At 41.5% G+C, this 13,562-nt stretch overlaps 2 protein-coding genes across 6 annotated transcripts in view; one reads left to right on the top strand and one right to left on the bottom strand.

Moving 5' to 3' along the window:
- The window catches only part of LOC146555379 (uncharacterized protein C12orf56-like), a 14,458-nt gene extending 2,358 nt beyond the window's left edge, over positions 1–12,100 (top strand). The window contains exons 2-14 of one of the 2 annotated variants that reach the window (XM_085250829.1): positions 1,557–1,752; positions 1,956–1,971; positions 3,155–3,338; positions 3,455–3,610; positions 4,282–4,352; positions 5,060–5,204; positions 5,296–5,390; positions 6,042–6,131; positions 7,092–7,179; positions 7,252–7,326; positions 8,161–8,238; positions 8,321–8,502; positions 8,626–12,100. In XM_085250829.1, coding sequence (XP_085106955.1) covers positions 1,557–1,752; positions 1,956–1,971; positions 3,155–3,338; positions 3,455–3,610; positions 4,282–4,352; positions 5,060–5,204; positions 5,296–5,390; positions 6,042–6,131; positions 7,092–7,179; positions 7,252–7,326; positions 8,161–8,238; positions 8,321–8,502; positions 8,626–8,737 — 1,488 coding nt within the window. In that variant the 3' untranslated portion in view covers positions 8,738–12,100. Of the gene's footprint in view, positions 1–1,556; positions 1,753–1,955; positions 1,972–3,151; positions 3,339–3,454; positions 3,611–4,281; positions 4,353–5,059; positions 5,205–5,295; positions 5,391–6,041; positions 6,132–7,091; positions 7,180–7,251; positions 7,327–8,160; positions 8,239–8,320; positions 8,503–8,625 lie in introns of both variants that reach the window. The other variant, XM_085250828.1, reaches the window with a different exon arrangement.
- The window catches only part of LOC146555378 (peroxisomal succinyl-coenzyme A thioesterase-like), a 15,226-nt gene continuing 12,526 nt past the window's right edge, over positions 10,863–13,562 (bottom strand). For all 4 annotated transcript variants that reach the window (XM_085250841.1, XM_085250842.1, XM_085250843.1 and 1 more), the window contains one exon: positions 10,863–12,468. In XM_085250841.1, coding sequence (XP_085106967.1) covers positions 12,344–12,468 — 125 coding nt within the window. In that variant the 3' untranslated portion in view covers positions 10,863–12,343. The remainder of the gene's footprint in view (positions 12,469–13,562) is intronic.

Raw genomic sequence — 13,562 nt, 5'->3', positions numbered from 1 at the left:
AGCTGTTATCCTCAGATTTTAATTAAACTTTAAAAGCTTAAAATAGTTCCAATGCCACATAATACAGAGCTGCAATACATGCAGCAAAAGTCACGCCGAGCCTCTAACTTCATCTCGTTATGTCAGAGGTTTAACTCGGCCCTAACAGAGTTAATCCCATCTGCATTAACTCTAAGATTACCACCTGATGACCTGTGCTGGCCTCTCCATGGCCTCAGCACCACCCTTTAGCCACTTTGTGGAGGATCTTCAGAGCACTGGGAGCTCATGGAAACTTACTGGGACTCGAACCTGCTCACTGTAACAAACAGAAATCAGGTCTTTTGTAACGCGATCTTTGGCAAACGCAAAATTAAAGCCTCTCAGAAGATGAGACGTGCTTTATTCAAGTTCCCGTGACAAAGCAGTCGCCAACATATTCAATGCAACATTGAAAAAGCAGTTAAATAAATTAGAGTCACTCAATAAAATAAAATCTGACAAAATACAATCCAGAAGTTTTTGATTTCTTTGTATTTTATAGATGTTTCTGCTGTTTTTTTAAGTGCTCTTTAGCAATACTTCTCCAGGCTTTCAAAGTAACTATGATCCAAGCATAAAAAAGGATCTTAACTCAGATGAACCAGTGTTGTCTCCACACATAACAGAATATTAGCAAAGAACCAGTTTACTATTTTATGACAACAGCAGTGTGTCATAAAAAACACAATCATTCTTTCTGTCATTAAGTTGCCAAAGATGACACAGTTTCACAGGCACAAAATAATATTTTTACAACAACAACATTATTCACAAAGATCTGTTAGCTGAAAACTTAGATTTAAAATCTATCTTTAGCAGATGATCAATATCCATGAAAAATATGAGAGGAGGACCTTCAGCTGATCAGCTGCTGATCACTGAAGCCTCATCAGAAAAGGTCTCAGTGGAAGAGCGGCTGTCAAGAAGCTGTTCTTAAGGAAGGGAAACAGAGAAAAGGTTGATTATTAAAATGACACAAGAACGACTGAAAATTGTTGAACCAGATCTGAGGGAGAGATGAGATGTTGTCAGGAGGGAAAAACACACAGTAGAGTGATATCAGTCATGGATCGGACCCCCCAGTGCCCGGACCTCAAGATTACTGAAGTAGTGTGGGATTATCCTACATCCTTTTATTACACACAGGATCAAAATCAGTCTACAGCAGATGATCAATATCCATGAAAGATGTGAGAATACCCACTATAAGTGCACAGTATATATGTTCAAAGGTTGTATATGGCACAAAATATAAACATTATCTTTATTTAATCTTGTTATTCTGTAAATATCCGATTTTATTTTAAGGGCTGAAACTCATGATAATGTATAGATTCATCTTTTTATTAATAGTTTGATTAATAGTTTCTACAAAACCAAAATTTGCTTGAAAAATAGTCAATCATTAGAATCGATGCGCTAATGTCAGTTTTCTGTCGACTCGTTTCTGCACCGCTTGGTTTTGTCTTATTTCTGATTCTGCTCCCTCATATTGTCACATTTTATAATCTTTACAGCATTGTCTTTTTTTACAGGTGAACGACATCCCAGATTTCCTCAGTGGGAAGCATCAGGAACGCTGCCAACACATACGGATCGTCTACGTCACCAAAAAACCTGCAGCGAAGCAACGCAATTGGTTAAAGAGAGCCAAGAAAGAGGGCCTTCCTCCTGCAGCCCCGTCCTCTCGCCGAAACAGCCACTGTCCTGAAATAACAAGCACATTACAAGGTAACTGAGACAGTTTATGTAATTTGATGATGCTACGCAATGATATCAGACTGAAGTTTATGCTTTTTGTAAGACGAGTCAGAGACATGTGGAATGGTCTCTTCAGAGATTTGATCCTTTGGAAAGACACCAGTGAGGTTTATGTGTCGTCTTGTTTCTTTATCTGTAACTCTAGCCATCCTGTGTTTCCATTTCCTCCACAGGATTTTCCACAGAGAGGTGAGTAAAACACAGACACACTTCAGAAGCATGTTTTATTTGAGGATACTCACACATAAAGGCTTTTAAGTCCTCCCTGCAAACACATTACGTAATGCCAGTGTTGAATTTGGTTATAATCATTTTAGAAGCTGCAGAGTGTGCAGGAGTGAGGCAGACAGTGAAAGTTTATGTGTGGGATACTTCAACACTGTAATGTGGTTGCCTGTTGTGAACTTGTTAACAGCTGAGCCACTTTACCTGAGTATGTAATGACCACCCCAGTGTCTCAGGTAGCTCATGACTTATTTACTCCAGGGACTAGTTTACCTGCTGCTCATTAACATGTTCACAGAGTGACTCCAGTGTTGCTCCTCAATATCACACCTGCAGTGCTTCATCCACACACCAGGCAGCAGGTAACATCCACCTGGTACTGCTGGTCCATCATTTATCCTTTTTCAGCAGAATGTGCCCACTGATGATTGAAATGTAGAGATGTGTTTTCCAAACACGTTTTTATAAACTCCCACAGCAAGAGGACCTGCTGGTTCGCTGCTGGACAGTTTGCATTTTTACTTGGTTGCATGCGGGGCTCCGATCCTCCTTGAGTTCTTCTGTGAATGAGGCAGGAGATGGAGGGAGGAAGGAACAGATTTACTGTCATTGAACTGTTGCCTGGTAACGACGAAGCGCTGTAAAACAGACGCAAACAGCATAAAATGTAAAAGCTGTCTCACGCTAATGTTCCCTGCTGCTCAGCTGTGCTCACCCCCGGTAGGTCATTAAACGTACACACTTTTCTTCCACTGCCACTCCCAAACCTTAGACTGCTTGTAAAGTTGAACCTAAGGATGAGCTGACAGCGTGAAGTCTCAGGAGCACGACTATCATGACTGTGTGAATCTACCTGAGAGCTCTTTCTGTTTTTAAGCTGCAACATTTGTGCAGAAAAACAATAAAGAAGTTCTGAAAAGCAAAGCATATTTTAGAGGCTTATTTGGCTCTAGTGTGACGTTAATTTACTACATGAACCTTGTGTTGTGTTCAGGTAGACTTCAAACTAGCAACCGAGACCATTAGCTGATCAGGAAAGTGTTTTTAATTGTTTTGTGCAGCTGGAATACGACATGAAACTCACACAGTTGATGATGCAGACACTTCACAGAAACCTGATGTCTGCGCTGTTTCTTCTCTCCAGCAGCCAATGGAGGAAGGAGGAGCTCCCCCCAGTGTTAAAGCACACCCGCTCAGCCTCGTGCCCGAACCCAGAGACTCTCGGCCTCACGAGAGTCCCGCAGCCTCCCCCCTTTTACTCCCCCTTAGTCTCACCTGCCTCATCGCCATTGCTCTCAGAGAAAAGCCTGAAGACCCTCGAGAGTGGTCAGGTATAAACGTGTGGCTGTTCCGATGAAGATCTACTCAAATTCAATTTGAAGTAACTTAGACAAGGGTCACACGTCTCTGTAAATTTGGTCGAGCTCTGTTGTGTGTGCTGTTACAGTTACAAAGGAGGATCGGTTCGGTCCTGTCACGTCTGCTGAGACGAGGCTGCGTGGACAGCGAGGAGGAGTGGGACGCGGAGCTCCACCTGTACGCCGTCTCAGAGAAGTCCAGACTTTACCTCCACCTGCAGAGCTTGTGGAACAGCTTCAGTATTGTGAGTGAAGACTGTCTATGAATAGTATTTAACACATTGACTGTTAGCTTTAGAAATGTTGTGGTTATTTATATGAAAGTGGAGCTTAAAGGTGCCCTGTGGATTTTTGGAGTAGATAAGTAAATGTCACAGTGTGCAGGTTATACAGAGCGTGTCCTGTGTAATGATATGGACTTTAAATGCAGTCACAGAAAACAGGGATTAACTTTTGTATGTAACAAAAGGCAAGCTGTTTGTTACATACACACAGACACAGAAAGGTAATGAGGGAAGTGGAGATAGCTGGGAGAACAAAACACAGCTCAGCTAAATCACAGAGGATGAGACAAAAGAAGCAAAACTGAAAGCAAACACAAGGAACAACTATCAAAATGAAGCAGGAAGTGAGGCACAACTGAAAGGGGGGCGAGAAAGATAAAAGGACAGAATGGGAGCACTAAAGGGAACTAATCACCCTAAAGTAATCTGTAACTACACTGAGAACTAGTTTAGTTATAACGATAAAGAACTAATACCAAGAACCAGAAGATCAGAAAGGCTCATAAACACAAAGAAAATACAAAATAAGAAAAAACAGGAAGTATAAAATGAAAAAGTATAAAAGTATAAAACATGTGTCTGATGGTGTACTCGCTCAGATTTCTGAGGTGTGTGTGTGTGTGTGTGTTCAGAGGTCCACCCTTTTGTTAGATCCGCTCTACAGAAGGAGGAACTGCGTTTCATTGTCTGCTGCTGCCATCAGGTAATAAACTGTTCTGTGCAGACTGCAGACACACAACTTCCTGCTTGTCCAGTCAGAATAAAGGTCACAGGTCAGTTTGTTACTGTGGAAACAGAAATCATTCACTCATAGACTACACTGGACATAGCCACTGTGACGGCACCCACTGGTTTTGGACTCCACTCTACTGATTAGTGCTGTGGATACTCTCTGAGACTGAAGCCGAGGCGTCCTGGAGTAGCTGTAGATTACAGTATGGTAGCTCCCCACAAAGCTCCAGCTCAGTGACTGCAGTTAGCTGAGGTGAAGCCTATCAGACAGCTGGCAGCTACAGCCGCCTGCATCAGCCACGCATAATCATGCAGAAGTTCACATTCAGGAGAACTGCACCTCTTTTGCATCAGCTCCAGATGTTTCACTGCACATTTAATATTTGCAAACACGTACATTTGTTTAGTTTACATTTGAGTGGAGCTTAAATAATGAGACCATGAAATATTTTTAATGAACTGAAATATTATTTTATCTTGGCTGTGCTGAGCTGTAGCGCTCATATTCCAATATAAAGATTTATATAAAAACATTTCCAGAGATTTCGACCTGCTCTGAGAAACCTCATCTGAGCCCTGAAGGTTCATCACAGCGGACTGTGACGAGTTTAGGCTCATTTAAACTTGTTATTGCTAACAGGCTCAAACGTCGGTATTAATGTTGATGTTATATTTAAGCTGGGAGCGGACGGCTCACCTGTTTGGCCAGCTGAGCTCCGAGCTCCTGCAGGACGGGAGCAGCGTGGAGAGTATGTACCTGCTGCTGCAGGAGCTGAGGACCGCCGCGCACCGCAGCGTTACCCTGCGCCGGCTCTTCTGGAGGGTAAAGTTTATAAAACCTGCTCGGCACTGTGTGTTTGACGTACAGAACGTGCCTGTGAGTTGCAGTGAATGACTCATTTTCTGTTTTCCAGTCCAGTGAGGTGTGTACTTTCCTGCTCTGCACTCTGGAGGGATGTCTTCACGGCCGCCAGAGCCTCGGTGGACTCTACACAGCAGATCAGCTCCTGTAAGCCCCTTAGCAGGTGTTCATAGCTCCACAGAGGCGAGATTTCAGATTCATTAAGGTGTTTCTTTGACTGTATTCAGCGTGGCGATTACAGAGATGATGTGCATTATTTCACAGCTGTTTCCAGAAAGTGGGTTTTGTGAAAACTTCAGATTTTTGAAGCCTGAGATGAGGGAAACTGAGTTTTCTTTAAACAAGCTAACTTAAACTTAGTTTGCATTAACAGCATAACACACTGTGAACCTAACCTGCTCACTGGCAGGTTTCCTCTCTCTGCCTTCTCCTGTCGAGCCTGAAGCAGTTTCACCTCCTCATTCATAAAGTAGATAATAAAGAACATGTAAAGAGCTGAAGTTTACATTATAGTCCCATTAATGTTCGCACTTATCGGTACTGAGAACAGGTCCTGTTATTGTTGCGTGCGGTTATACCAACAACAGCAGTATTCACAGGATTCAGTTTGTTCAGGAACAAATCCAGAGTGAGTGGATGAAGACCGCAATATTACCTAAAACACTGAAAGAATCTGCGACTGTGATAATATTTATAGTAACAATATAATAACTAACTGCAGGTCATATCTTCCTTGCTGTGTGTTGCTATGACGATGATGATGAGCATGTGACTGAAGCTCTGCTGTTTGTGTTTCAGACTGAGCTCTCTGATCGTTGACACGCTCGCCATCATGTTCAGAGAGACGGAGGTCGAAGCTGCCAGACTCAGCCTGCTCTCTGCCAAAAAGTAAACAGAACACAGTGTATGTTTGTTCCTTTCATTAAACAGTCCTCATTTCAGGTATGTTGAAATATCTGTTGGCAGCTCCTGTAAAGGCCTAAAAGGAGCTTAGATTGGAATAAAGAGATTTTCTATGTATCTACAAGTGAGGGATCCACATCTAAGGAAGTCAATACACTAACTGACACAGTGATGATACACAATGACACAGAGGACTACAGAACTACTCGAAGGGTTTAGGATCAAAATGAAATGAATACTGGACACATTAAGTTAAATGGGAAGAGAACACTGGCATATCACACGAGGCTGAAGTTCAGGGTTGAGTTCATAACATCCACTAAAGAAGTGGCGAGTAAACATCAGTTGTTTTTTTTAATCATATATCAGGAGTAAATCGTCCGAGTCATTGGAGGCAGTGCAGAAACCAAAGTACCTGAGGAAAAGTTAAAATGCTGAGATATGAGATTCCCCGTACTGCTGAAGTTTAGGATTTCTGCCTTTTTGAAGAGGATGTGGTTACAAAAGAAGACTGGTGTCTTTGTGAAATATTATAAAAGAAAAATTCTTGTAAAAACTGGTATAAATCTGAATCATACAGGCTTGAACGATAGATGGATAATGATGCCAGTGTGATGGCAAAAACTGAATTCAGTCTGAGCTCCAGAGGAGTCTTTACTTTTTTTTTTTCTGTATTAAAATGAGAGAAATGTACACAGATTCATGGCTTATAGACTGATGTGTCTCCAGTGTGTTTGTGAGGTTTATCTATTAACAATAGTAAATAAAAAGTGAGAAAATAATAAATGTGATTATTCTCAGGGAGATTTTCTATCATTTCTTTGGTTGCAGCTGGAGCTGCTTTCCTTTGTTGTAGTCTGGTGAAACCCAGAGAAGAGTTATAAAGCTCATTTCCAGATGTTAGCACACCTTCCCTTTTCTGCATTAACTGTTGTTTCCCTGCAGAGGTGCTCTGGCCTCCCGAATGCTGCTTGCCTTAATATGTGACCCTCAGCCACAAACTCACAGCGGAGGATTTCTGACGTACTCAGAGGTGAGCTGCTCTCTGCTCACATCAAGTGTCTTTCATGTGCCTTCGATGCATTAAACCTTGTGCCTCTTACAGCTTCAGGCCTTACTCCCTGAGTATCTGGACACCGCCGCCTCTCTGCTCTTTGAACTGCTGCTCGTAGGCCACGTGGTGAGTTTGATAAAGCGTACAACGGGGGCGCTTCTCAGCTGTGAGTAAAATGTGTTTATGCAACACCTCAGGCTCTCCTGGGAATTACAAAAACTAAACAACTGTAACACTGATGAAGCACTAATGAATTAATACACGTCAGGTATTAAGCAGAATATTATTAATCAGAAGATTAAAGAACGGCTACTGAAGCTGATGGTCAGTAATCAATAAATACACACAACACAGAACGCTATTGCAGGTACAATGTATTTAAACAAAACCAAGGAAAAATAACAAGGAAAGAAAAGGAAAAACTTAAATAATTACTCCTGGTGCAGTGGTGCCCGGTTTAAGGTGCACAAAGACAACTAAACAGTCTTGTAGCTTAGATCAAGCAATACAGTTTCTCAAGTTCAATAATATTCCCCATAAATAACACACCACCAATTCAAAAACACTGGTCCACACTGATGAGAGAAAGTCCATGATTTTTATCTGGGTGTCCATGAGAAATGTCCAAGCGCTATTGTCCATAAACGGGGGAAATGATGTGTTAAGAATCCTGCTCCCTGCCCTTTGTTGGCTCGCCATCCTTTTTAAACCAGAAAAGGGTCACCTGGCCTGCATTAAATAAACAGGGCCAATAAGAAATCACAAGAATAATATGAAAGTGTCAGCCAGTTTAGCTTAATACATTAAGTTATTCTTATTCTTGTGTACACAGTAGACTTATCTAAAAAGTTCAACTGCTATATACAGATTGCATAGCTTTAAAACATTTGTTATTTGCTATGATATGGTCTAAGAAAGCTCTGAACAAACACAGTTTTTGTTCAACTCTTCGTGTTTCAGACCAGCAGGTGTGTCTCTGCTGAAAACTTCCTGTCTGTCGGTTGGATCCTCAGAGTCCTGCAGCCTCATCCCCACCTGGTAAAGGTCTCATCAGATTTAACTGTGATTTCTGTCAGAATGATAAGAATTACTCAAACGCTGACCCTCTCCGTCCCCGCAGCTCTCCTTCATTGGTTACCAGGTCCAGCAGGTGGTGTTGGTTCTGACGGGCCTGCAAGTGTCGGTCCCCAGTCCCGTTCAGTCCGTCCTGCTGTTCCAGCGCCTCAACCTCCTGCTGGCCTGTCTGCAGTACAACAGCCAGCTGGCTCAGCACCTGCGCTCGCATTTCAGAGAGGAGTTCAGGTATGCTCAAGACAGCCACAACAGTCACTAAGTACATACGTGCTCACGTTAACTTCTTATTATAAAGAAGAAATGTGTAAATGCTCCAAAGTCTGACAGCTCAGATCTGTTTTGGTCCTGCAGATACTCTGTGATGCCGTCGGGCTCTGAAGTGAAGCTGCCACCTCACTATCCTATCAGCCGACCCACTCTGAGACTTGTCGAGCACATTCGAACTCTTATGCTGCTCAGGTGACTGAACACCAGCGTGCTCCTAGCCTTCACTTTACACAAAGGCATCCTCAGGGAAGGAAGCAGGATTTGGAGTCCTCGGGATGCTCGGCTTAAAGTGTCTGGATTATTATATATCACAGACATCTTACTGTTAGACAGAGAGATGGAGATATATGCTTGGCCTGTAAAGACTGTTCAAATGATGTGCACTCCTAATAACCTGAAGCGGTTCTCTGACAGTCCATCAAGTGGTGCGGCTTCGTAGCTTAGCAAAGTCGGACTGAAACATTAGACAGATTTTCGAGCGCCATGTACCACATAAAATTGTTTCGAGGTCAGTAAATACAACCAGAATTAATAAATAAGGCGCACAGGATTATAAGGGACACTGTCGATTTTCAGATTTTAAGTGCGCCGTATTTTCCAAAAAACACGGTAATAACGACGGCCCGCTAGCATGCTCTACCAAAAATAGTGCTTTGTTGTGCATCTGACAGACGAAAGCTAAACCAGTTCCACACCACTGAAGTTGCAGCATTTTTACAAACCAATTCTGGTTCATCCGTTTCATTCAACAATCCGCTTTCGCCCTCCTCATTTTCCGTTGCCGCCATGCTTTTCCCGCCATGTGCGTATGAAAACAAAGGCACTGCGCATGCGCGTTTACCCATATTCTATCGCGATATTTCATTTTCTTATCGTTGCCCAACATTACCATGAACGGTATGATATGCATAGGATCTTTTCCTTCCATATGCATGACTGTAATAATTGCATCCAGCCATGATTTTGGCGTCTCTTGAGTTTAGTGTAGAGTTATATACTTTGCATAATATGGGGGGTTATTTATTGTTTTTAAATTTAGCATTGACTCTTTTATTTTATTTCAGCTTCTGTGATAGGTACTACTAATTTAGTTTATTCCATCATTGATATTTTAGCCAATTTAAGGGGTTTAAGGAACTCAATTTTTTTTGTTTCCGAGGTTTTTGTGCTTCCTCCTTTACAACTGTCTGTAATATTTTACATAAGTATTGAATATTTCTTTAGTTTGAGTTTCATTTCTTGATTTCTGATCTTAGGAACTGTGCTTTTCTGAGCTGAAAGGCCAATAACAGTTTTTATTAATATCTGAGACCCTCTTCTGCCTTGTATGGTAGTAGCTCATCTAATTGTTGTCTAGCTTCTTTTAGCTTTTTAAATGTATATTGTTGATGTTCTCTCTCTAGTCTTTTTACTTTGTCTTTAAATTGTCATTTGATCTTATATTCATTTTCATAACAACTGAGCTATGGTCAGAAACAATGATTGATTCAATTGTCATCTGTTTTATCCTATACATGTCGATTTTTGACATGAAAAGTCTATTGTTGGGAAATCAGCTTTACCCAGGTTCTTTTTCATTCTTCGAGCATCCAGAGATGCACTGGACTCAGTAGTTATTTCACAAAACCTTTATTCATCTTCATTTAAGCATGCATTCTTCTAGAAGGGAAGACTTGCCAGGCCGGTGTCCCTCTGCAAAATCTTCACTCCTTTGTTATTTACTGCCAGCTTTATAGAAGTGACCCCATCATAACACCCCCACGGTGTGCTGCAAACTCTTTGTCTGTGTGCACGAGCACGTGAGTGCCTGTGTGTGCGCGTACCCGTATGTCTATGTGAGTGCACGTGAGTGAGTGTATGTGCGTACCTGTGTGTATGTGTGAGTGCACGTGAGTGTGCGTGTGGATGTGTGTGCGTAACAGTTAAAACACTATGTGCGTATATCTCTATGTACGTGCCTTCCTGAGGGTCATAAAAGTCCATCTCCCTTCCAAATCAAAGTTATTTAGTTACAAACTTTGAGACTCCCACCCAGTCATGCCCTGAGGAATTTCCACTCAACATTAACCTCTCCTTATCTCACTTTCACAGTTCAAACTGGGGGAGGGTCTCCTAGAAATCTACTCCTAAGTTTATGACACACTCAGGCCTTTATTACATCGAGGGCAGTGTCAGTGTCTCTACAATAATTCTACATTCTAACACATTTCTAAACTCTAAAATAGATACGCATATCTTCACTATCCTTGTGTATCTTCCATGTATTTGGGACACGAATGTAAAATTTCTGTTGTTAGGATGAAAATGACACCAGACATCCACCAGTTCCAGTTCAGTCATCATGCCTAGTAGGTCATTTTGGACTGAGGTTTTATTATTACCAGTAATATGTCTAGTTTAGTCTTCAGAGTACAAATTAAAATCTCCTCCCCTGAGTATAATTCCTCCTCCTTTATCTGCCACAAAAGGTGCAATCCCTTTTAAAAAGTGCAGTCTTCATTTTGGGCATACACATTTAAATTTTTTTTCTCTTGATTGGGTTAATGATTCTGCTTACATTATAATTTACAAAATGTAAATAAGTCATAATCTCTGTACAATAATATATGCTTCCCTTATTTAAACAATAAACATATTTAACTATCTAACAATGTGTTGACAGCTCCGTGCCCCTCTTTCTCTGCAGCGCATTTTGACTTCGAGCTCCTTCAGCAGCCTCTGTTAGTGTTGCAAAGGTCTTCTCTGTGGTATCCAATTTAATTTTCACTTCTGCCAGGTACAGACATTTCGCCTGCACTTTCTTTTTATTTTAGTTGTTTTATGATTTCGTGAACCTTAGCTCTTTTCTACATTGGGAGTGTAGTCTTGATTGAAGAAGATCCGTTTATCTTGGAAGAAGACCTGTCTCTGGCTCCATGCTTGCTCTATAATCTTATCTTTTATTGCTGCATTGAGGAACGTCACTATCATTCTTGAAGTAGCTGTTTCACAAACCTGACCGTATCCTTTCCTTCACTTCCTTTTGAGATCCATACATCTCAATCTGTTTTGGAGATCCTTGCACTTTGCTGAGAGATCCATATCGCGGTGAATCAAGTATTGCAAACCGCTTTCGTGTCACATGACTTTGAGCCATACTGACACTTTTCTTTTTATGTGTCTGGTTGGCTTGAGTTGCTAGCATTGGTGTTTAAGCTAGCTGGACTCTATGGTCTCTGTTTATCTTCTCTTCTTTTCCAGGTATCTTTAAGAGTTCTTTCTCTCACGGCTTTATGTATTTTGTTGTTTTCTTTATTTAACTGCCTATTACGTACAATAGCTACTTGTTTTCTCGTTGTCTGGCGGGCAACCATGGCTTCACCTGAGGTTAATTAGTCAAACAATTACATTAAGACAATAATACACTGTCTTAAATAGAATAAAATTACTGAAAATATCAGTGAAAGTATGTATGTAGTGTATATAATAATATTTCTTAGCATTGAAAGTACTGTGTATGGATGAAAGGTGTTTTTAGGGTCTTAAAGCAACAGTTTAGACTAATGATATGGGGGGAAAACACGTACTCACTATGAGCTTACATAATCAAGCAAGGTTCATAATAAGAAATATGGTTATAAAATTATTATGGCTTCATGCCTGCATTGAAACAACAACACACTTTGAGCTTTTTTGACACAGAATCCTAGTGTTAACAAATACCTGCGTACGTGTGGACATAGCCTGACTCATCTAAGTAAAGCAGTTGCAGAATGAAACCATGGTCAGTATATCACACCAGTGATTCGACATCATGTGACTCTCACAGTTTTGCTTTAACACTCGGGCTATGGTACAAGTGAAGCTGCAGAAAACTCAAGATCTTCCTCCAGGAGTCTTCCTGAGCATCTGAATGAGCTTTAGTGTGTCCTCCCCACAGTAATATCACTGAAAAACACACAGTTACAGAGCTAACTAATAAAGCACAAAGCAGAAGATTTTAGCAACCTGGTGTGTAAACATATTTTTAAGGGACCTCAAAATTCAAACCCTTGATTTTCAGGTGTACCTAATACAGGGAGTGCAGAACTATTAGGCAAATGAGTATTTTGTCCACATCATCCTCTTCATGCATGTTGTCTTACTCCAAGCTGTATAGGCTCGAAAGCCTACTACCAATTAAGCATATTAGGTGATGTGCATCTCTGTAATGAGAAGGGGTGTGGTCTAATGACATCAACACCCTATATCAGGTGTGCATAATTATTAGGCAACTTCCTTTCCTTTGGCAAAATGGGTCAAAAGAAGGACTTGACAGGCTCTGAAAAGTCAAAAATAGTGAGATATCTTGCAGAGGGATGCAGCAGTCTCAAAATTGCAAAGCTTCTGAAGCGTGATCATCGAACAATCAAGCGTTTCATTCAAAATAGTCAACAGGGTCACAAGAAGCGTGTGGAAAAACCAAGGCGCAAAATAACTGCCCATGAACTGAGAAAAGTCAAGCGTGCAGCTGCCAAGATGCCACTTGCCACCAGTTTGGCCATATTTCAGAGCTGCAACATCACTGGAGTGCCCAAAAGCACAAGGTGTGCAATACTCAGAGACATGGCCAAGGTAAGAAAGGCTGAAAGACGACCACCACTGAACAAGACACACAAGCTGAAACGTCAAGACTGGGCCAAGAAATATCTCAAGACTGGTTTTTCTAAGATTTTATGGACTGATGAAATGAGAGTGAGTCTTGATGGGCCAGATGGATGGGCCCATGGCTGGTTTGTTAAAGGGCAGAGAGCTCCAGTCCGACTCAGACGCCAGCAAGGTGGAGGTGGAGTACTGGTTTGGGCTGGTATCATCAAAGATGAGCTTGTGGGGCCTTTTCGGGTTGAGGATGGAGTCAAGCTCAACTCCCAGTCCTACTGCCAGTTTCTGGAAGACACCTTCTTCAAGCAGTGGTACAGGAAGAAGTCTGCATCCTTCAAGAAAAACATGATTTTCATGCAGGACAATGCTCTATCACACGCGTCCAAGTACTCCACAGCGTG

This window comes from Mchenga conophoros, linkage group LG17, assembly GCF_057382185.1.
Source record: "Mchenga conophoros isolate Kocher_MC1m ecotype Shallow Benthic linkage group LG17, M_conophoros_male_GT1.1, whole genome shotgun sequence".
Classification (NCBI taxonomy): Eukaryota; Metazoa; Chordata; class Actinopteri; order Cichliformes; family Cichlidae; genus Mchenga; species Mchenga conophoros.
This window is presented reverse-complemented; position numbering and strand designations above follow the sequence as displayed.